The sequence below is a fragment of the Plectropomus leopardus genome, chromosome 12 (genome assembly GCF_008729295.1).
Source record: "Plectropomus leopardus isolate mb chromosome 12, YSFRI_Pleo_2.0, whole genome shotgun sequence".
In the NCBI taxonomy this organism is placed as follows: domain Eukaryota; kingdom Metazoa; phylum Chordata; class Actinopteri; order Perciformes; family Serranidae; genus Plectropomus; species Plectropomus leopardus.
This window is the reverse complement of record NC_056474.1, coordinates 28,208,209-28,232,803: the sequence shown is the minus strand read 5'-3', so window position 1 is coordinate 28,232,803 and position 24,595 is coordinate 28,208,209. Positions and strand designations below refer to the sequence as shown.

General features: G+C 39.0%; 1 protein-coding gene across 1 annotated transcript in view; it reads right to left on the bottom strand.

Annotated features, from left to right (window-relative positions):
• Positions 1-13,880, bottom strand: part of pappa2 (pappalysin 2) — a 99,493-nt gene extending 85,613 nt beyond the window's left edge. Inside the window, exons 1-4 of the mRNA XM_042497715.1 lie at positions 12,559-13,880; positions 4,967-5,199; positions 2,999-3,226; positions 1,704-2,302 (exon numbers count right to left, since the gene is read on the bottom strand). Of these exons, the coding sequence (XP_042353649.1) occupies positions 1,704-2,302; positions 2,999-3,226; positions 4,967-5,199; positions 12,559-13,549 (2,051 nt within the window). The 5' untranslated portion in view covers positions 13,550-13,880. The remainder of the gene's footprint in view (positions 1-1,703; positions 2,303-2,998; positions 3,227-4,966; positions 5,200-12,558) is intronic.
• Between the last annotated feature and the right edge of the window lie 10,715 nt (positions 13,881-24,595).

Genomic DNA, 24,595 nt, shown 5'->3' with positions numbered 1-24,595 from the left:
ATCCCCACTTCACAGAGCTCTCTCTGAAACCACTGGGGAAAGTGAGAGGACCAATTTGTACATGTAGCATGTCGAGCTGCTCATTGCACATCCCGCTGAAGCACAATGCAGCGTGCTACGGCAGATATTCACCTCATGGGGAGAAATAGTCCTATTAGTGGCCATTTGGGCTTCTTGCCTCTGGAAAAACATGTTGTCCTCACTGGCTGAAATATGTATCCCTCTGGTGCTCTCTCTGCTGTGTCTCTGCAACCATGGAGCCTTTTACATTTTCCTTCAGTCTTAATATAAACTGATATAGGCTACTTTGATAGACTGAGCACTATGCATATATATATGTATATATATATATGCATAGTGCTCAGTCTATCAATATATATATACATAAATAATAAATTTCAAATTTTTACTCAAAAGGCCCTTAATAGTAAAACCCTGTGTCCATTTTTTGCCAACTAATGTCCCTTTTGTTCATGGAAATTATGATCTTTGCTGCCTAGAGTTTTGATTACCATAAATTCTCACATAGTGGCTAAGTCTAGGGTCGTAAAGCACTTTCCTTAATCGATTAATGGTAAAATTAACAATCAATTAATCAATTAATCATTATTTGAAAAAAAACTTTTCTTATGTCAAACAATAGCAAATATATATTTTTTCATTAGTCAAAGCTCACAGCAACATATTGCATATACTTTGACAGTACTGCATAGCCTATCGACTTATCAAATTTCACATATTCGATTAAATACAACATGTTTTTCCTCTTACCTGTAGTGCTGTTTATCAGTCTAGATTATTTTGTTGTGAGATGCAGAGTGTTGAAGACATCAGCCTTACAGATGTTTGACTTCTCTCCAATATAATGGAACGAGATGGCACTTGACTTGTGGTGCTCAAAGCATCAAAAAAATACATATGAAAAACTCAACAACAATGTCTATTTCCCGATATCATGACCTGATTACTCAAGATTATCCAAAAACCTCGTTGTGAGCAGTTTCTTATAGGAACAAATTTCTTTCTTTGAAACTACAACTGCCAACTGTATCACTGTGCAGAAGCATGCATCTACTACTGACTCATATAGCACCACTGAGCTTGCTAACACAGCTATGCCAATAAGGACGCCATTAATGTTCACATCTTGTGCTGTCATGAACATGAGCTCCTCGTCCATGAATAGATGCACACTTTCTTTTGCAAAGTGATACAGTTGGCGGGCATACTTCACTAGTTCCAACATGAAACTGCTCACAACAAGGTCTGTGGGTTATCTTGAGTAACGAGGTCATGATTTCTTGAAAGAGACATTGCTGTTGAGTTTGTTGGGAGGGGGGGGTTAAATCAAATTGTGTCTTTTTTTTTTTCACATTGAGCCCCACGAGTGCCAGTTAGTGTCATTATATTGGAGAGAAGGCGACATCTCTACAGCCGATATCTCCAACATTTGGCAACTCACACCAAAACTATATAGATTGATAAATAGCAGTACATTCAAGAGGAAAAATATGCTTTTTTGACTTGGGGGTGAACTGTCTCTTTAAGTTTCATTCACAGTAGCTTAACAGAGGTCGACATAAAATTTAAATGTTATAGCACTTGGAAGTTATTATTAAATTGAAACCAACATTTCTGTTATAAAGAGAACCCCAGAACAGCAGAGCGGTGTAAGTGACATGACTTCTGTCTATTGACCTCACCTGTCAGGTGACTCGGGATCGAAGCAGGTCTTGAAGACGTCGGTGACCTCTGGGTCACAGCAGTCTCCATCATCGTAGTCATAGTGTATGCTGTTGCACTCCATGTTACAAACTCCATCCTGTCTCTTCCAGTTGTAGCAGGGCCCCAGTCTGAGGCAGTCCCCTCCATCGTGGCCTGTCCGCGGGTGGTCGCACTCAGGGTCGCACTGGCGGTTCCCAATCTTCCCAATTCGACAATTGCTGAGAATAAACCGCTGTCTGAGGCTGGAGTTTCTGACAGTGTGCACGCTTAGGTCCAGGGTGATGTTGTACGGGTGAAAGGCCTCAGTCAGAGCCAGGTGCTGGAGCTGGATCTGGGTTTCTGACACTGTGGGGTTCCCACCATCGTCGTCAGAGAGGTTGACTATCCGGTAGCGTACTTGTTTGCTGGTACGGAGCTCCCAATTTATGTTGTACCCAGAGATGATGTCGGTGTTGTCACAGGGTGTCAGGCCACAGGGTGGCGGCAGGAATGAGGAGACGACTTCTTGTTCAGGGACAGGAGTGGTGATGATGGTCGGGTGGAGGCCAACTTTAAATGGAGTCCACAGCTCTTCCACCTCAAAGTTAGAAGCAAAATTAATATTACAGTTAATTGTATATTAATTATTATTTCATATTTTATATTAACTAATTTCAATATGCAGTGATCAAACTAATAATGCCAATAAGCTTCATAATTTATTATAATTTATAATATGATTACTGCTAAAAAATGTATTAGGGGTTGACCGATATTGGTGTTTCAGGGCTGAAACATATAGCAATGATTAGTAGATAACCAATATTCAGAAACAATATGCATTTACAATAAAAATTAAAATATTTCTGACTAAATTTAGAATTTGGAGTATAACAAACTCCATCATGAAACTTTGTTTATATGCTTTTAACAAATGTTTCATCAAAAAACAAAAACTTGCAACATCATATAAAGCAAGTTTTTTCATAAAGTTCAGGGAAATTTTAAATAAAAAATGAATAAATAAAAATAGCTCCCTGAGGATTTACAATGTAAAAGATCCCCCCATGCTGACACGTTCTTTGAGGGTATTGCAAACTGCCTTTCCTCCTGTTAGTTGAGTATTATACGCACACTTTTTCATTAATTAATTTTATTGGCGATCATAAAATAAAAAGCTGATACAGATAATCAGCAAAATGCCAAATATCGGATCCGATAATTGGCCAGGCCCATTATCTGTTGACCCCTAAAAGTAAATTCTGAAAAACTACAGTTAAATATGGTCAGTTACATTAGAGAAGTCGGCCCACATCGCCAGGAGCGGCTCGCTTTTGTCGATTTGAACAGGCCGCTTCAGCAGGTCCTCATGTGAGCGGGCGTAGCCCCACAAGACCACACCCCCTATATGGCCCCTGAAGCTGCGTCCCTGATCTGATTGGTTACTGCCAAGGAAAAGGGTTCTGCACGTCTTCATGAAGGGACTGTAGAGATTCCCCAACTGCAGACTGCTCTCTCCCACCTGAGAGGAAACGCAGAGGACAGCCAAGAAGAGAGGAAGGGGAACAAAAAAATATATCTTCATTTCATTATGTTATGGATATAATAAATGATTGATGGTTTAGTAATCCAGAGACAATTTCCAAATTTCATAACACTTTTTAAAAGGAACGTCTTAGCATTAATGAGCCAGGCTTTACAGCTGCTGTTGTGGCAATGACACTTGAGAAGCTTTCCATCTGGTTGTCAACTAAGACTTATTTTCACTCAATTCCCTGAATGCTCTAAATGGATGACACCGCAACAGCTTACACATTAATCAGGTGTCCTGCCCTCTCTCAAAAGACAAAACAACTGCTTAAATGTGAATTTGATGATTGATTATTCACGGATGTTTATTAACAGGGCGGCTTGATTATGGGAAAAATCATAATCACAATTATTTCTGGTCAGTACTGAGATCACGATTCTTTACCACAATTATCTATTGACTTTGGAAACATTGCGCATTTACGTTGGTGAAGATTCTCAGTTATCCAGGTCATGTTGACTCTAGGCAAAGAAGGCAACGGGATTTGCTTGACTTTCTTGAAGACAATTCGCGTCTCATCTGAGCAACCTCTTCAGTTCTGAATTTTAAAACGAGATGACTGACTCCTTCGCTGCATCCATCTTCAGCTTCAGAAAAAACAAGTGTTTGATTCTTTTTTTGTCGATTGGGCAATCGAGTTGATAGATTCACTAGTCCAATCTGGCATACTTGCCTCAGGCATTCATTATTGTTTAGCCCTGCTGTAAGCTCAAAATAAATTGTTTCCTTTTTTTTCAGCAATGTACAAGATCTTGAAAAATAGTAGTAATCTGTTACAGTGTGCAGACCTCCTTTGTATCCCTCTTACTAGTTTTTCCTCAGCTTTCAGCCATATTACACAGTGTTTATCAGATGGAGTTAGATCATTAAGATGAGCCTGTTGACATGTAAGCTCAGTAGCTGTTGAGATTAGACCCATGGCATTTTCAGGCTAAGCATGAAAGACCATTTTTGACCTTGAAAATTAAAGATCATGTGAAGTGGGTGACAGTTAAGTAAGGGGACCTTGAGTTGGAATTGCTATTGTATTTCAGTCACTAGGTTTACATGATGTTCCATAAAGACAAATGACAAATGACATGTTAGTCCAACTGAAATTGTACTGAGTTGAATTTGCTGAAGTTGAACAAACACACCTAGATAACACAGTTGGGGGTCGATTTATTATTTCATGTATACGCCTCAATCGGACCTGGACTACGTGTTATGTGCGCATGCTCCATAGTCCCTGCACTGGGCTTTGACCCAGAAGTCAAATAGCATAAATTCTTAGAAGAAAGCCAGGAAAAATAGAAGAAGAAGAGGAGGAAGGGAAGTAAACAAAACAAGATGAAGGTACCAAGTAAAGCATAAAGTATGTACAAAATGTACAGTGTGAAGAAGTTATCTATGTTGTCACCGTTTGACATGCAACCTGCTTGCTAACTTGTTTGGTATTTGACGTAATAGCAACTGGCTGAAAGTGGGCATATCGCCACCTACCATGGCAGTGCTGGACATACCTCAGTCATTAATCAATTCTCCCCCAGTGCTTGTATACTGGGACAAGGACAGTAGTCCAATGAAAATACCTAATCGCGCTATAACAGTAGGTCAGCTTAACTAAGAGGTTAAAAGCCAACCCAACCATAGTGTGAACCAAACGTTCAAGCATGCATTAAAACCACACACCTTAGCTCCATCAACATACAGGGTCATGTTGTGGCCGTTGTAAGTGGCCATCAGGTGAGTCCAGACGTTGGCTCTGTACCGCTGGTGGCTATAGATGGTGGTGGACTTGACGGCTCGGTCTGTGCGAAGCGTGAAGTAGAACCGTGCGTCTTTGGTGCCGGCAGGTTCCACAGTGCGGATGCCTACTGACCAGCCTTTCTCACTCAGTGAATGGGAACAGTTGTCAAATACACCTATGAGAAAGGGGGAATTGGGGAAAGTAAAATATATTATTTTGGGGGGACATGCAAATATCATCCTGCAGAGTCAAAGGACAGCAACTTTTCAAATAGCCATTGCCCTTGGGGAAAATGACTAAATAAACGCACAAACAAGCAATCTTTCTGAGTAATTGTAGTCGTGGGGACAACAGAGAGGCTGAGACACACAGATATATAGAGAGTGGAGAATAGACAGAGCCAGAGACAGCGGGAGAGAACAGAGAGGGGAAGGAGGACGGAGGTATTTCACTCAGCCAAGGCAAGGCCCTGATGTTTCCATCTGCTGTTGCAACAGACACACACAGATCCACATCTGCTTCCCAGATGTGTAACACTGGGACAGCGAGGGGTCAGGGAACCCCTTCACCCGCCTCAACGCTGTATGTGCATGTGTATATGTTTACATGCACATGTGTGCGTGAGTGTGTAAAGCGGGCAACTGTAGCAAAACATCCCCAAGGAGGTGAGCCAGTTTCATGGTTAAGCATTTAATTCAGTTAAGGGAAGCAGCGGTTAGGAGGATATAGCTTTGCCAAGTGAATTAGATTATACAGCACCACAAAATGTAATTACACAAATGCACTGGTATCAATCTATGCATATCTACAGTAACATCATTGATAAATAATCAATCAGCATTTGGAGATTAAAAGTCAGCAGTTACATGCATTGTATTGCCAAATCTACAGTATATTACAATGTTATGTCCTGGGAAATACGCTAAATTGCTTTACACTGCACAGTGTGATGCAAGTACATTATTTAATGGCACATGAGGACACAACAGGAAGACAGCATTGTTTCAATCAATCTCAAATTGATCTATAGCTGTCTGAGTTTCATGCAATTGCAGATGGTGAAAAAACTCTGCCAAAAAAGGGACAACTTTTATTTGCAAAAGGAAACAATAAGGTTTACAGGAAATGTGGTCTTTATGTTGTGAGACATTTGCACAACCGCACATTAATTCATGGCTACCATTCATCACCATTGTGGTCTAACTTGTTTACCATAATTCATAGGCTTTATTAGGTTAGGTACTTTAGTTTTAAAGCTGTGTTTCTGTGTGTGTGTGTGTGTGTGTGTGTGTGTGTGTGTGTGTGTGTGTGTGTGTGTTTGTGTGTGTGTGCGTGTTTGTGTGTTTGTGTGTGGGGGGGGTTCAGGGCAGTGGAAGTTGCAGAAAACGCAACATTGACATAACAACACTGTCTACCATTTAAAACATGCTACCAAACAATAAGCTTGTTACAAATTCAGCAGACAGTGAGCAACATTAGCATTCACTTGGCATCACATTTCTGGCAATGTAAGCACAATATTCACTCTCATTCTGAGACCGCTTTAGTTTCCACTAACTCTTGGAGGGATTATTTAGTTCTTTAGCTGCTAAATAGTTCAATATGTTTAATGGCTGGTCACTAGCTTTATTTTGTTTTGTGCAGCGTAACTAGGTGAGAACACATTAATATAACACCATCTACTGTAAAGTTGTAATGGTGAACATGCTAGCAAACAATTGGCTATTTTCACATTCAGCAGAAAGTGAGCAACATTAGCATTCACTTGGCCTTATGTTTCTGTCAATGTAAGCCCAATATTCTCTCTTTTTTTAACTTTCTTTCAGTTTCCACCAACTCCTGAGGAGAGTGTCTGGATATTTAGCTGCTAAATGCTTCACTATCTTCACGTCACTAACTTTCTTTGTCTGCTGTTTTGTGCATCGAAACTAGGCGAAAACTTATTAATGTAACACTATCTACTGTCTAAAGTTGTAATGGAGAACATGCTAGCAAACAGTAAGTTAGTTACACATTCAGTAAACAGCTGGGGGCAGCGGAACTAGCCGAAAACACAGCACTGACATAACAAAACTGTCTGCCATCTAAAGTTGTAATGGCAAACATGTTTGCAATCAACTGGCTATTTACACGTTCAGCAGACAGTGAGCAACATTAGCATTTACTTGCCCTTTTGTTTCTAGCAATGAAATATTCACTCTCATTTTGAGTCTGTTTTAGTTGCCACCAACTCCTGAGGGGAATATCTAGTTCTTAAGCTGCTACATGCTCCACTATGTATACTCGCTAGTCACAAACTTTGTTTGTCTGCTGATTTTTTCCGCGCACCAGACAAGTTGCACTTGCAGTTTACATCCAAGTCACATTTTAATTAATAATTAATACGTAGTCTAAATTTAATAAGTTGCCTAAATTTGTAAAAAAAAAAAAAAAAAAGAAAAAGAAAAAAGAAATCCACTTTAAAATCATATTATTTTTCAGAAAAATAACAACGTAATTTTACGAGAATAAAGCTATAATATAATGAGAATGAAGTCATACTTATATGGGAAAAAAATAATAATTTTATGAGAATAAAGTCGTAATTTTACAAGAAAGGGGATATTGTATTACAGATATAAACATATTGCCAGCAAACTATAAAACAGAGATGAGTGAACGCAGCCTCCTTGGCAACCACTGTTCCCTGTGTCCTGTCGAGCCACACACAGTCAGCCAAGGCTGGCACAGCCAGCCAAGGCTGACTGTGGGTGCTACGTGTGGCACGACTTTATTCTCGTAAAATTCCGACTTTTCTTTCTCTTAATATTACAACTTAACTTACAACTCATAATATTCCGACTTTATTTTCCTAAAATTAAGACTTTTTTTCTGGTAAAATTACAACTTAATTCTCATTGAACTACAACTTTTTCCTAATATTACGACCTTATTTAATTTTTTATACGCAATGTGGCCCTAAAACACACATAGCACCACTGGAGGCTCTTTAAACCAGTTTTTGGCAAACTATTTGAACCATGTACGGAATTGCACTCTTGTTGAGTTTGTCAATGTATTTGCCAATACTGGTCATTTTTATCGGCCAACTGCATAATCAGTTAGCACATTCGTATCGCCAAAACGCAGTAAAATAATGGCAGTGCATTTCATAGTAATGCAGCACGTATAGATATATAGAATCAGTGTCATCATTGTTGTTTGTCGAGAAGTGCACTTTGGACTTTCAGCATTTGGCAACACAAACAGTAACATAACAATAAAGAATGCAATGCACAAACAAATAGATTTATAAGATCATCAGTGACCATCAGAAGTCAAAGCAATGTTAGTGTCACGTCTGGCAGGAACAATGGGAGTTTGTTTTTCACTGTATTTGTCAGATTCCTTCAGGACACTACAAAGAGAAAGGCCCATGCCACAAAATGCCGCCCTCACATAAGGAAGCAATGAGGGGGAAAAAAAAGTTGAGTAATGGAGTCGGATCTTTGATCAGAGTAAATGTGAGCGGACGTAACAGTTTGTGGTCTCCCTCACTATCTGGACAGCTGTGGTGCTGCACCATAGCGCTTTTATCCTCTTCAATTTGTTTGATGTATGCGCTGTTCTGTCAAATGTGCAGCTTTTCAAATGTAATGTTGAGAAAAACAGGGATGTTCATCTTCATGTGAGGAGCTTGGTTGAATAAGGGTTTCATTGGATCGATAAAAGTGTCTGCAGCCATTGCTCGCAATCATTTGAAACCCACAGGCAAGCTAACGATGAGAAAAGAGACTGAATAAAAAACAACCTGGGAATTTTTATGGTCATGTATCTACGTATCTATTTAGAGACTGTGTCTTGAATAAAAAATTAATTTAGAAAACAAAAAGATGGCCTAAAACCATGTTGCTGTCTTCAGAAAATTCATTATGGATTATTGTGGAAGCTATTTGCTACTTCTTAACACTAATACAGAATCAAATTAGAATCGCTTATTTAATATACAGTTAAGTAAAGAAAAGTGTTAAACAACACCATTATCATTAATAATGTATTAATAATAGTGAGCATCATTATCATAACCATCCTGGAATCAGTACTGTGCCAATTTATGGGTATCCTATAACACTGTCATCATAATCACATTGTCAGTAGCATTATCCCATCATACTCATTATAATTGCACTATTGTTGTCAGTATTATTACTCCATTATAGTAATCATAATTATTAGTCTTGTCAGCAGGGGTGTAACCAGAAGCTAAAAAATGCCAAGGTCAAAGAGGTTAAATTATAGTAGGGTGGGAGTTTAAACTGGGACAATGAGAGCATGCTGTTTTGTAGCTGTGGTTATTATAGTTTTGTCTGTAATTTGGTCATTTGACGGCACATAAATGTTTGGTTGTAATTAATATGATTAAAAAATAATACAACAAAAACTGTATTGTTTAGCATTTTATTTCTTATGCTGACACCTGTCAGCAAGCACGCCTTGAAGCTGCAATTGGTAACTTTTATGAAAATAATTTGTCATATTTGCTGAAACTGTCACTACGTCCATACAGCAGCACATGAGACAGAAAAACATGCTCATCCTCTTTATCATAGTGCTTCTCATGGCATTTGCTTGAATTGATCACAGAACATCAAAAACAACCAGTCAGAGCTGAAGAGTCTGATGCAGCTGTCAGTCATGTCAATCACTGCTTGCAAACTGGGGTTGCACTATCAAACTCAGTAGCGCTGGTCAAATACAAAACAATTCTGTTACTGCATTGCCTATTTCTCTCTCAAATATTTTCACAAATATATTTTAGTGTACTGTTTAATTGTAAAATGAGACTCCTGTTTGCTCTTGTCAGAGCTGAGGAGTCTTTAAAGCAGCAGTCAATCATGTTGACCACTGCTCATAAACTGCGGTCAAACTGTCAAACAAGGCAGAGCTTTTGAAAATGCATTAAGATTCTGCATTCCCTGTTTCTCACCTCAGATGTTTTCAGAAACAGATTTCAGTGCACTGTTTAGCTGTAAAATGCAAACATTGTCTCCAGCTGGTGGGTCGTGCTTAGTTTTTGCTTGTCTGTTTTCAACATAGCAGCCCTGTCTCAGGCTCATTTTACAGCTAAACTGTACACTAAAATATGTTTCTGAAAACATCTGATATGCGAAGCAGACAGTGCAGGAACAGAATCTTGATTCATATTTGATCAGCGCTGCCTAGTTTGACAGTATGACCAAAGTTCACAAGCAGTGACTGACATGATTGACAGCTGCATGAGAGACTGCTTCATTCTGATTGGTTGTTTTCATTCATGTGTGGTGGATTCCTGCAAATGCCAGTAAAAGCAGAGGAGGAGCCAGAAAAATAAATACTTAATCATACAATCTTGATATGATATGACTGATCCCTTAGATTTTTTGCCAAAAATTTTTAAGTGGACTTAATTTGAGAAGACAATTGAAGTAATTTTGTATTGTATTGTATTCAGCTTGTCTTCTAAAATCCAGTCAACTTAAAAAATTAAGGCAAACCAGACTCTTACTTTTAAGTTAAAACAAATAGTTTGTATTTTTGTAGTGTACACGCATGAATACAGACTGCAATAAGATAATAATAGCCGATATATCAGCCGATATATTGGCCTGGCGCAGCTCTGGAAGCATACCTGTCTTGCATCTGATAACAACATGACCTCTGTGCCATCAGTGGCAGCTGACAATTGTCTGAGTGGCAACTGTCTGTGTCAGGGGGTATCAGAAATAAGACAGATAGATAGATAGATAGATAGATAGATAGATAGATAGATAGATAGATATACTTTATTGATCTCAAAACTGAGAAACTGGGGATAAGTAATGTCCATTAAAAATGTCAGAGTCCAACCTGACATCCAATAATATCAAATGTGTCTACCCTACAGTCCAAATCCCAAAGATATTGCATATATAATCATACAAAATCAAACATACAAAGCTGAGCAATCCTCACATTTGAGACACTCAAAACAGTTTGGTTATTTTGCTTGATGAATGACTTCAATGATAAATGATTATCAAAACTGATGGTTGATTGTCTGTCATTCAGCTAAGCTATTAATCAGCAATGCCATCATGTAGTTCAGATCATTGCATTTCTTTCTGTCGTCACTGTCACCGTGTCCGTGGCAGAAACCAAACAGACTAAACCCTGGACGAACTCTTTTTGACCTTGTCGTGAACAGCAGCCTGCTGCAGTATCTTTTTCTTGGAAACCATTTAACACAAACTTCACACGGCACAAGAGATTGCTGGTAAAAGGGAAAACCCAAATGCTGTTAGGATAGAGTAGCCTACAGCTGTCACAAGCTATTTGCAACAACATGAGCCTTGTGTGTCAGAATTAAGTGGAGGCTACTTAAACAGAGGCAGAGAACAGGCAATAGCAGGCAGAAAGATGTCGGAGACATAAGGCAATACAGATGCTGGATATGCAGACATGTCAAACAGCAGAAACTGATAAATACACAAACAGATTGACTATGCAGAGGGTCACATCTAGAGCTTGACTTCATATGCTTTCATACTGGGACGGTGTGATTAGAGAAAAATAATAAAACAGGCCAATGGTTCCCAACTGGTTCAGCCACGGGGTCAAGATTTCTCCTTAGTCAATAGTTCAAGGTCCGCGCATTAGATAAATTACCACATGTTCAGTGTAATTTCGCAAGTTGTTGGCGTAGTACACAAAGAAATGAAACGGCAAAAGTAAACAGAAACATCACCTCAAATTAGGGCTGTCAGTGTTAGGGTGTCAATCTGTTAATCGTGATGCGATTAGGGTCTACAGTTAACACATTAATTTTTTTTCTTTAATGGCTGGCCAACATTCCTGTCTTTAAGAGGCTGTACCAGGCAGAGTTTTAAAGGCCGAGTGATGATGTTATCTGAAACTAGAAGAATTGAGGAATCCTTCGGTACCAACCACATTTCTCAGAAAGGAGGCAAAATAACACTTCAAAGTTACATTTTGGTGACAGAAAAATGGTATGGCCCTTTTACAGGGGCCCCTTGACCTCTGACCTCAACATTTTTGAATGAAAATGAGTTCTACGGGTAACTGTGAGTCTCCCCTTTACAGACATACAAACTTTGTGCAAGTCCAATGTAGTTTTTTGTTTTAATTTAATCGCTAATCAAGACAATCTGGTAAGGATTCAAAATAACGGAATTGAAAATGTGACTACAAAATGCAATTAACTGTGATTAACTATTGAAATTCTGCGATTAATCAGGATTTTAAAAAGGAATAGTCAGCCCTATTCAAAATAAAAGCTCTGTCTCGCAAATTCAAAATAAAGTGATTTTTGTCAAACTTGCACATTCACGAGTCACTTGCAGTCCATTCAGAATGGACCACCTTTGGACCACCACCCACCAGTTGGGAACCACTGATATACATATCCCCCCATTGCTGTAATGGGGCATCTGTCTCAATGACAATGACTGTTACCAACTCTGAAGTGGCATAGCTTGGTTACATCGGTGCCCATGATATATTAGCAGTGTTCACCCACCTGCTATGACTGCCGGGTTGCTCTGCCCTCCCTCAGGCTTCACCCACAGCTCCAGGCTGAACTTGGACCTCGGCAGCTCCACCTCTGCAGCCGGTTTCAGCTTCAGCTGCTCCCGGCGCCCGCTGAAGTACAGGGCGGTCATCCAGGAAGGGGGCACCCTCGGCACGGGGCTGCCCCAGGGAGAGGCGCTCCCCAAGGGCAGGCTCGCGGGTGTATCCGCCTCTTCCACCTCCCCGGAGTAGTCCTCGGTAACGTCCTCCAGGGTCCCAGTCGAGGACTGCTGGTCTCCATCTTCCTGCTGGAGTCTGTAAAGAACCTGGAGCCCTCTGGAGTCTGTTGAACTGTCGGGGAAAACTTTCTCCCAGCTGGAGTTGCCGTCTTCGTCGTTCGAAAACGTCCCGCCGAGGCTGCGGGTGAACCTGTGGCGGAGGGCGCGAGGGGACTGCGCGTGGCCGGAGGAAGAGGCGGTCTGCCCGGCGTCTTTAAGTAAAGACATCCCGGGCGGTTGTGTGGTGTTTTCACTGACATTATTTGTCTCTCTGTTGTCGTTTGTGGAGCGTTTTACATAGAACCGTCCTGGCAATGAAGCGTAGTCATCCCCAGCTCCCACCGCCACATCCTCCGCTTCTCCCCAGCCTCGCTTCTCCTCCCCCGCAGCAGCGACCCGGCTCAACCCGGTGTCAAACCTGCACCCTCCCGTACAAACCGCAGGAGCGCTCCTGACAGTGTACAGCTCTCTCCGGATCGTGTGCGTCCGCGGACGAGCCGCTGGAGGGCGGTGTTGGGACGGAGAGAGGGAGCGGGGTTGCCGCCGGGACCTCCAGACGCCGGAGACGGTGCAGGGTTCACCTGCTAGCCTGGAGAGCTCACGGTCTGCCCGCCGGGCCATGTCGCGTTTGTACCGGCTGAGTGCGTCCGAGTTGACCGGGCTGAGCAGCCACGTGTTAGTGATGAGGACGAGGAAGATTGCCAGTAGTCTGATCAACAACATTGTGTCAGGTTAGGTAAGGTATTTGGCGGGGTTTTGTTGAAGATAAGAAGAAGAAGAAAAAAGATTGTAGCTCTTAAAAAGTCTGTCTCTGGTTTCCAGGTCAGCAGCAAGAGGTCTCACACCAGACTTTAGATTTATTTGCGCACATTTAAGAGAGGTTTGATGGCGGTTTTTGGAATAAAAATTAATCTATTTTGGTAAACAAATTATGAATAATCAAATAAAAATCAGTGCATTCCAAAGAGATCAAACTAATATATCACATTCAAAGTTTCTCACGTGAACTTATTGCATATTGAGGTTTTCAGTATATGTTTGGTAGTAATTTTGAATAAAGTTGAAGTTTAGTTAGAATCAGATCTTCAGCTAAATTAATCTAAATCCTGTCTTGGCGCAGCTGCAGTGGATCTCCACACTCCTGCACTTTGCGCGGACCTTTGGTTGCAAAGCTTTGCCTCCTTTCCATCCGTGTCTGCAAAATATCCGCAGCCTCTGTCACTTTGTTTGTTTACAAGTAGAAAAATAATGTCCTACTACTTCTGTCTGTCTCAGTAAGCCTGTGAGGTAAAGAAACTATTTTTAAACGTCACCAGGCTGATTTAAATTTTGAAATAAACAAACAGAATTAATTAATGACTAAGGAAATGTTCCCCTAGTTTAAAAAACAACCATATTTGAAATTGCATGAATAAATCAGGTGAAATGAGATCATTTCACTCCATGCTGACTTTGCACAAAGCCTCTTTTACCTGACCACTGCGGCATCATTTAGTGCGTCCTTGTTCCAAAATATGGCTGCAAGGTGAATCAGAGTAATAAGGAGGAGGAAAAAAAGTCACTCCAGAGGCAAAGTGAAGTGCAGTGCAAAGTGCCAGCCCTAAAATAGCTGTCCTACTTGTTGAGCAGAAGCTTTCCTATAATTTCTGAGAGAAGACATCAAAAATATTAGTCCATTAAATCATGGTTCGGCGTCTGCGCGTCAGCTCCTCTCGGTTTTTGTTGTGCGTCTGTGTGCGCTTCAGAGAGCGACTTGCTGCTCCTCTGCACCGGTCCATGCAGTAGTAGTAATATCCTCCTCCATTCACTCCTCCATCTCTCTCTCTCTCTCTCTCTCTCTCTCTCTCTCTCTCTCTCTCTCTCTCTCTCATTCTCGCGCGCTCAAGGGGTTTTTTTTTTCTTTTTTTTTTTTTATTAGGGAGCCCCTGCCCGCCCTGACATCACCGGTAGGGGAAGTGCGGTTGAGGTGGTGGAGGGGAGGGTTGGAGGGGGGGGCCTTGCTCCCTTGCCTCACACTTGTGTTTTACAAGGGAAATCCTCTCCTCATTCTCCTCCCAAGTCCAGGGCTGTACATCCCTCTGATGCACAGGAGTAAAAGGAAAGAGATTGTAAATTTAAAAAAAAAAAAGTATTTATTATTCTTGTCCTGATCTCATCCATTTATCCATCTCTAGTCGAGGAAGAAGAATTCAGAACTTCGATTTAAGTAGATGTGGCAATACAAGAATGTGAAAATCTTCATTTTTAAGTAATAGTCCATTTTAAAAAATAGTAACAGTGAAATTCAGTGCTGGAACATACTGAAAAAATAAAATTGTTAGCCATCTTAAAATGACGACTTCAATCGAAGCACATAAATGAATTCAGTTCTTCTCAAATCAAGTTAACAAGTTCCATTAACACAACTGCTTTGAAACTGAGTTGAGGAAACTTAATTCATTTGTGTGTTAAGTATTTTGTTTTTAAATGTTTTTTTGAAAATTTTAAGACTGTGTACTTAAGTATTTACACTTCATTCCACACCACTATTTCAGATTTAAATATTGTTTTTTGCTTTACTTATGTGACAGCTTTCACTAGTAAGGGTGTAGGTTTTGTTTTTTTGTTTTCACAGCATTGGGGGAGGCATACATATATAACTGGACGTTTGGGAGTCCTCCCCCTTGGAAATTTTGAGCGTCACTTTGTTTCCTGCATTCTGGTGAATTTTTATGCATTATTTTTTGGCTTTTTGCATCAATTTGCGATGGAATCTAATAAAAGCCCTCTGCTGCTGTCATGTTTTTACTGGGGAGGCACATGTTCTAAATAATGAGGGGGACATATGTCCCATGCATACGAATTAAATTATCTCCACTTAAACCAACTATAACTGTTAAATTTCATTTACACATGAATGCATCACTAATAATTACTATCATTATAGGTGTACAAATGATATGACATTTTTTTACATTTTATTTTAACTTTTTATACTAAAAGTTAATTTTGCTAATATTTACTTTTACGTATTTGACATTGTTAGTGCAGGACTTTTACTTGCGATAGAGAATTTTTCTAAAGCATTATAACTTTTATTATAATATATTTGATTTGAGTACTTCTACAACCATGGCAAAATGTTGTAAAGCAGAACTGTACGCACTCTGAATAATTTTTTTGGCAAAAAAAAAAAAAATAAAAAAAATAACGCAATGGTTTGTATCAGTCTTTTTCAGCTGAAATCATGTTCAGCCAAAGAACTAAAATTAGTTAGGGGTATTATCTTTTCTTCTACAATCAAAGGTATTTTTAATAAGGTGCTCACTTAATAATTGGTAGCATAAAAACTTTTTTTCTATTTTTCCTTTTTCTTTCTTTCTTTCTTTCTTTCTTTCTTTCTTTCTTTCTTTCTTACTTACTTTCTTTCTTTCTTTCTATTGTCTGTTACCTGCCAGGGGACCACAGATATAAATTAGCAGTCCTGCTATCTCATGATGTTCATTAATAATCAGTGTCCCTTTTAAATAAACATTAAATCAATAAATAAAATAATTTGATTAATTAGAAAAATTAACTTGTTCCAATTTTTTTCATAAAAGCAATTGAAAGTGTTTGAAACTTCAGTTTTGTTTTCACTTAATTAACATGAATTTGAGTTTAAATTTAGCACAATAATAAGCTGGTGTTATTATAAACATTATAATGTCAACACAGCCTATTATTGAATTGAATAATATAATATTGAATTATTTAAACTAATGCATTTATGTGTAAGCAGCACTTTCATTTTACTGTTGGTCAAGCTGGAGCTAAACTGGTTTTTAATGGAATGGAAGAAACAAAAAAAAGTACTTGCGAATGAAATGTGGTGACAGAAGTATAAATATACTGAATGAAGTAGAAATACCTCAAAATCGTATTAAGTACAGTGATTGATTTAATGTACTGAGTTTCATTCCACCACTGTCCGTGTCTTCTTAATGGGACGCTCTGCTGTCAGCCTGGCAATGGATGAATGATGGTGGAGGTGGCTGAGATCGGGGTGGAGGGGTGTTTGCTCCTGCTACAGTAACAGAAGTGTGTTTGATCTCTCCTTTGCTCACTGTCTTTCTTCTCATCTCTCTCTCTCTCTCTCTCTCTCTCTCTCTCACACACACACACACACACACACACACACACACACACACCAAAGTGAAGGAGGTGAGGTTTGAGTAACCCTCCTTCCACCCCTGTTTCTCTTTTTCCTCTCCCCTTTTCCTCCCTCCCTCTCCTTCTCTTGCTCTATCCATCTCACTCACTCATGCTCTGGCTCTCTTCACTGGTACAACACAGACAGGCACAACATCTGTCTCGCACATGAAAAAGGTTTTTTTGTCAAGCTTTTTATCATCCAAATATGCTACCTGCCTTATGCGGAACTCTCATGTGGGCCGAGCTAGGCCTGAAAAAAAAAAAAAAGAACAGGGATAGGAAGCGTCGGGTAAGATGGGAGAATAAAAGCAGGGAAAAGGTAATAAGAAGTATATAGAAATGCATAAAGTCTCTAATAGACTAATAACAAACGTGCAAAAAACTGAAAAATGGCCTGAAAAAAATCTTTAAAAAGTATAATAATTCTGTAAATAATTTTAAATATGATAAATATATGTGTATACAGAGACAGATAGATTTGGACATTTGGATCTGGACATTTTTCCCCTAGCTTTTTTTCTTTTGAGTCGTATGTCCATATTGACAAAAGTTTAAACATATACATTTTTGTGTGCGTGATCTAAACTAACTAAACTAAAATTAACTCCAGCGGTTAGCCAATAACCCAGTTTTATACATCCAAAGAACAGCAATTCTATTGGGGGACCATGGCCCCTCTGGCGCCCTCCTGGAGGTGCCACTGGTTGTTTGACAAAACAACTCTTAACTCAAGGTCCACTTACTTATCTTCTCTGGAGCTTTCTACCTGCTTTACTGCATGACTTAATGGTGGAAATGTCATGGTGCTTCCTTTCCCAACTGTGCATCGTTGGTTGTTCTTCTTTCTGTTTTATGGCAGATGCAGCTATTGCTTTTGAGGTTCCACCTTCTTCACCGGAAGCATTGTTACTCTACATCTCTGACCTTTCCATGTGGTAAAAAAAAAGGAAAAGACAAAGAAAAAAAACATTATAAAGTTACAGAAGCACCTAATGTCCTGACTGTTTGTAGCTTCAAGCCAAGCTGTGTGGTGTTTTTAGTAGCTTATCATATAGGGATTAATATTTGGACTCATGAATAATACTTGGAAACATTGCTTTTGGCGCATCGTGCAGGCCCTCCTAACTCAAAAGACAGGTGCTCCCACTGAGATGTTTCCAGACACTGCAAACAAAACCTATAGTGCTGATGTTGAAAGTGCTATAAAACTTTTATAGTTTCAATATTCTGTCATCTGCTTGTAGACGTTTGTTTTACCACTTGATGTTTTTTCAGGGTAAACCTTTTTGCAAGATATTGCAACTGTGTTCATGCATATGACATGCAGACAAATTCATTCATGTATTTAAACATGATGCAGCCACTCATTATTTAAAAAAAACTGGCTACAGCAGGCAGCTGCTGCCGTTCCACACCTTCTGAAACGCTGCCCCTTCGTCCCCCCTAGACCCCAGTATTTTTGTCAGGCTCAATTTGCAAACAGGGCCCTGGCTCGAGGCTGGAGATGGAGATGGAGGAGGAGGCCGCTGGCAGTTATGGCAGGGGCCCCCGAAGGGGCAAAAACGGTTCCTAAAGAGTGGGAGGCAGGAATTCCACAATCCTAGCCTGCCTGACTGAGGGATCTGCCTGCTAAACATTCAGCTTTTTCTGCTGGCGAAGTGCCCTTTGAAATCCAGCTGCAACTGTGTTGGGGGAAAGAAAAAAAGGAAACAAGAGAAATAGGAGGGGTGGGTTTAAGAGAAGCAACAAAAAAGGGAGGGAAGGGGAGGATGAAGGAGAAGAGAAAGAGAGGAAGAGAACGGTGTGTGTGTGTGTGTGTGTGTGTGTGTGAGAGAGTGTGTGTGAGTGAGAGAGAGTCTGAATGGGCGTGCCCCACCAGGGCCTCACCCCCCGCTGTAAAGGACCTCCACAGATTATCCTTCATCTGAGCTTGTCGGTCTTGACCCCACCAACCCTGAGGCTGAGGCCCACTCTCTGTCTTCCCCTCTCTCTCTCTCTCTCTCTCTCTCTCTCTCTCACACACACACACACACACACACACACTTTCTCCCACTCACTCACTCATTCATTTCTATATACACCCTCATTATTTCCTCCGTGTCACTCACTCTTTCTCTCTCACGTCTCTGCCGCTCACTAACCTCCAACGCACCAACACCGCTGACCCTACAACTCCACCCCACCACACACACACACATACACACACACAACCTAGTTCCTCATGCAAAAGACGGGGGACCCAATGGGAGAAAATCCAGGCTGATGTGCAGGACAAATGAGGAGGGGAATAAAGAAGAAAAGGGGAAAGAGAAAGACAGCGAGCTTTTCAGCACCACTGGTATAAAAGAGAGAGGGGGGGGGGGGGCAAATGCAACACAGTGTATGTACAGTCATGTAGGTGTTTGGCTCAAAGGATCTCATTCAGAGTCAGTTGTTGCATGGATATGTAGCAGTTAAGGTGATCAAATTATGAGCTATAACTGATGTTTGTGTCTGATGTTATATGCAATTTGCACTTCTTAAAATCTTGGTTCATTCCATTATTAATTATTTATTTGTGCATCCCTGCTATTAATCTGCACTGCATGCATGGGTGGAAAATGAGATATTAGGCCCCTGGGCACAGACATGCAGAAGGCCCCACCACCTCTCCTACACAGGAGCAAGACTATAGTTTTTTGTTGTTGTTTTTCCATCTCTTTATAGCAGTTACTCTCTGAGTTTTTTGTCTCTTTGTGTCTCTTAGTGGTCATTTTATGTCTCTTTGTGGTAACTTTGGGTCACTTCGTGATAATTTTGTGTCTCCTAGTGGTAATTTTGAGTCTTGTTGTAGTTGCTAAGAGCTGCTTTATGGTCATTTTGTATCATATTGTAGTCGTTAAGCATCTCTCTGTGGATTAGAGTCTCTAGTCGTTTTGTTTCTCTTAATGGTTATTTTTCAGTCTCTATGTAGTTGCTTTGGGTCATTTTGTGGTCTTTTTGTGTAACTTTGTGTTTGCGTTGCCCCTTTTGATAGTAAATCTCTGTGTGCTTCTATGCAGCTGTTTTGCATCTCTTTGTAGTCTTTTTCTGTATCTTTGTAGTTCTTGTGTTTCTCTTTGTACTGATTTGTCTCTCCTTGTTCTTGCTTTTTGTCTCTTTGAAGTGATTTTGTGTCTCTGTAATCAGTTTGAATATCTTTGTAGCTGCTTTGGATCACTCTGTGATCATTTTGTTTCTCTTTGTGGTTGTTTTACCCCATTTTTTAGTTGTTGTGAGTCTCTGTGTGTATCTTTGCAGCTGCTTTGCATCTCTTTATGCTTTAGTTTCTGTGTGGTTGTTTGTCTCTTTGTAGTCATTTTGTGTCTCATAGTGGTCATTTTGAGTCTTCTTGTAGTTGCTTTGGATCACTTTGTGGTCATGTTGTTTCTCTCTGTAGTTGCTTTTCCCTTTTTTATAGTAATTTTGAGTCTCTGAGTCTCTGTGTAGCTGTTGCGCATCTCTTTGTGGTCTTTTTGTGTCTCTTTGAGGTTGTTGCACATCTCTGTGGTTTTGTATCTCTTTGTAGTTGTTTTGTGTTTTTCAGTTGCCATTTTGAGTGTCTTCGCATTTTTTGCATTTGCTTTGGGTAATTTTGTGGTCTTTTTTTTGTTTTTGTGTTTTTTTTGCTCGCTGTGAGTCTCTGTGTCTCAGAAGCATTTTGCTTTTTATTTCTCTCTCTCTTTTTTTAGTCATTTTATTATTCATTTGGTGTCCCTGCGAGATACATTTTGCCATTGAAGGCCAGGGTGGCCCCTGACACTTTGGGCCCCAAGGCCTGTACCCACTAGGCCTGTTCAGTAATCCATCCATGGCTGTACATTATCAATCTAAAACCCATCATATTCATATAGTCATATTTATAGGTATGTAAAGATAAAAAATATATATATATATAAAAAATAAATACATTTTTCCCAATTTGTAGTTTGATAAGTACTTATATGATTCACATTTTAAAATATTTTAAATGCAATTAGACTGAAATGTGCAGTGTCAGCATACTGGCTTTCCATACCATATTTTTGAGTTATACATTAAATTTAGCCCAGTATGATTAACCTGTGCAGCACATAGAAAGACATCTCATAGTACACGGTGGTCCTTTCCAGGGAACTTACTCCTCGATGCATCCAGTAATTTTCCCCTTGCTGAAAACCTTACTACACATCCTAACTGGGCTCCATAATGATACATATAAACTTCTTCCACAAACAAAAACATGGGAAAATCCATGTTGCGCGTGCCTACATGGAGCACCCCTTTATTTGTCCACGCGGAGGTAAAAATGGAAAAGCAAGTAGCAGTCTGGATAAACTGTGAGCGTGAATACGTTAGTGCTCCTTAGATTTTATTTGCAGAGCTGCAGGTGGATGTTTGAATGACACGACACTTGTTTTTCTTGGCCAGGCAGCTGGCTGGCTGCACTTTGTGGAGGTGACCTACCTGCTTGTTTTTGATGTAAAGGCAATATCATCTGGGGGGGGGGGGGGGGGGGGGGGGGGGGGGGGGGGGGGGGGGGGGGGGGGGGGGGGGGGGGGGGGGTTCTGAAAATCATAATATTTAGATAATATTTATTCAAAAGGAACTTATGTGTCTGGTGCTCTATATGCTTTGAGGTGCATTTGATCTCAGAAGACATAATGTTTATGTATATAATTCTATAATTTCCAGAGAAGGACTTGCCATTTTTTTTTTTAGCTTTGGGGGGATAACTATAATGTGTCTTGTAATATTTTTTAAATTATTCATCTGATGTGTGGCGTATAAAACTGTATTTTTTAATAAAGCTTTAGAGCTATAATGCCAACTGTTAAAAACCTACTGGTCTTTTCTGTTGATGCTGTTCTCTGCTCATATATTTTCTTTTATAAACTGTAAACTCTGACAAGTTTATTTTACTTTTAAAGTAAACGTGGTGAATAGTTATAGTTACTACCTTTACTTAACTTTTTCAAGTCAGAATAGTTTGCAAATATTTTTTAAGTCAGATCACAACTTGTCCAGGTTTTACAGTGTAGAATACTGATTACAACAACATATTATGATATTATAATTCTATAATTTTCCAGAGACAAGGGGGGACTTAGCCATTTTTTTTTTTTTGTTTTAAATGGTTATGGGGATTTTTATAATAAAAACTTCATGGTTGTCTTGACAAATTTTTTTTAAATTATTTCATATCTGATGTGTTTATTAAAAAACTATTTTTTTAATCAAAAAGCTTTTTTGGAAGGGCTTATCATTTGCCAATTAAACTTGTTTATTTTTTAAAAAAAAACCGCACTGGGTTTCTTTTTTTCCCTGTTGAAAATTGCTGTTCTTCCACCTTCAATTAATTTTTCTCATTTTTTCGTTTTTTTGTAAAAACTGTAAAACTCTGGACAATTTTGAGTTTTTTTTTAAAGTAAAAACGGTGGTGAATAGTTTTTTACTTAAACGTTTTTTTTTTTTCAAAGTTTCAGGTATTTTTTGGCAACAAGATTATTATTTTTAAAAGGTCAATTCACACATTTCACAACTAGACAGGTTTTTTTATTAAAAATTTAACAGTTTAGAATAACTTGATTACCACAGAACATAATAATGTTTGGGGGCTAAAAAGGAGACGCCCATCAATTTTGCCTTTTATAATGTTGATTCTGATTTTTTTAGTATTTTTTTTTTTTAAAAAATTTTTGTCAAGGTTGGATTTTTTTTTTTTTTTTTCAATAAGTTTTTCAACTTGTTTTTAAATTTTTTGCCCAATTTTTAAAAGAAAAATTTGATATTAAATTTTTTTTTTAGGACAGAGGGTTTTATGGATTTTTGTTGATGGTTTTTTTTTTTTTTTTTTTTTTTTTTTTTTGTTATTTTTTTTTTTTTTTTTTTTTTCTTTTTTTTTTTTTTTTTTTTTTTTTTTTTATTTTTTTTTTTTATTTTTTTTTTTGGTTTTTTTTTTTTTTTTTTTTTTTTTTATTTTTTTTTTTTTTTTCTTTTTTTTTTTTTTCTTTTTTTTTTTTTTTTTTTTTTTTTTTTTTTTTTTTTTTTTTTTTTTTTTTTTTTTTTTATTTTTCCCATTTTGGTCGTCTTGGTTGCAACTTTATTTTATTCATTAGTTTCAACTTTTTCATAGGATTTTTGATCAGTTAAACTATCAAAAAACTTTTTTTTCATTTTTTCAACCACTTTTTTTTTTTTTACAAATACAATTTACCCTTCCCTGAAATCATTCAACGGGAATTTTTTTTTTTTTTTTTGTTTTTTCCGTGGAAATTAATTAAAAGAAAAATTGATATAAATTTTGGTTTAAAAGACTTAGAAGCTTTTTTTTAATTTTATGATACCTTTTATTTTAAAATTTTCAAAAACCCTTTTGTTGGTTATTATTTGGAGTTAAACTCCAAAAAAACATCCGCTAATGATGCAAAATGGCCTTTGTTTGCTTATTTGAAAAAGCTATATTGGAAGGATGCTATTTTTTATTTTTTTGCCGATTTAAAACTATTCGACTGGGAAACTTGCCAATATAAAAAGAAAAATTGATTGTTTTGGTGTTAAGATCTAGCTTTTTATGATACTCTAATTGAAAACTTAAACACCCCAAAAAAACCGCAAAAAACATGGCAATGCATGAATTGCTCTTGTTGGATACCTAGATGCTTTTATTCATCAAATTAGGTTTTGGAAGTGACTATTTGTACAGGGTTTTGGTTGTTAAACTCAGTTTTGCGCATTTGATTCTAGTATTGCGCGCTTAAACTGTCAAAAAAGCATTTCAGCGATTCTAGCTGTGCTTTTAAAATCATAGTAGGGGGTGGATGGGGGGTGACTTTTTTTTCATTTAAAACTTTTTTTTTTAATCATTACCTCCCTGAGCTCCAAATATTTTTCCTTCAAACCAGCCTCCGTGAATTAATAGAGTAGAAAATGCATGAACCTACCCTTCATCATAAATACCCATAATTCAAAGTTTGTGGTATTATTAGAGTTACACTCCTTCTCGCTAGGGGGGGGGCGAGATTGATTGAAAGCAGGGGGCGCGGGCTGGTTGGCCTGGGTAATCGAGAAACTAAAAGAGATTTCTCTTCCACTCCTAGCTAACAGTAGCTAGCCGGGCTAATTCTCCTGGCACAACGCAGTTTGTGATTGTTTTAATCGCCCGTTTCAATGTTTTGTGTCTTCTTGTCCGTTATAATACAGTCATTTTCTAATACGCCGCCAGTGACAAAAGTGAGGGCAAGAACACCGACGGACAAGTTTTAAATCCGCTGGATGTTTGGCCACTGTTGCTTTTCTCCCAGGATTGCTAGCACATAAGCACAAGCAGCTAGCTAGCCGACCTGCTAAAGCAAGCCAAATAGCAGCAGTGTCCCGGATGCTTTGAACAGCAACGCAGCGGATTTTGGTGGAGTTTCCTAGTCACGTCCTTGCATTATGTCAAGCAAACCGGCCACAGCAAAGCGCTGGCGGGGGCGAGTTCAGTTGCCCAGGCACAAGTAGCAGCAGCACTGCAGCAGCACGGGAGGCACCGGGAACACTAACGGAGCGGTGGGAGCAGCGCCGTCACAAGTAATGGGGTAAAAACCAATTCTGGAA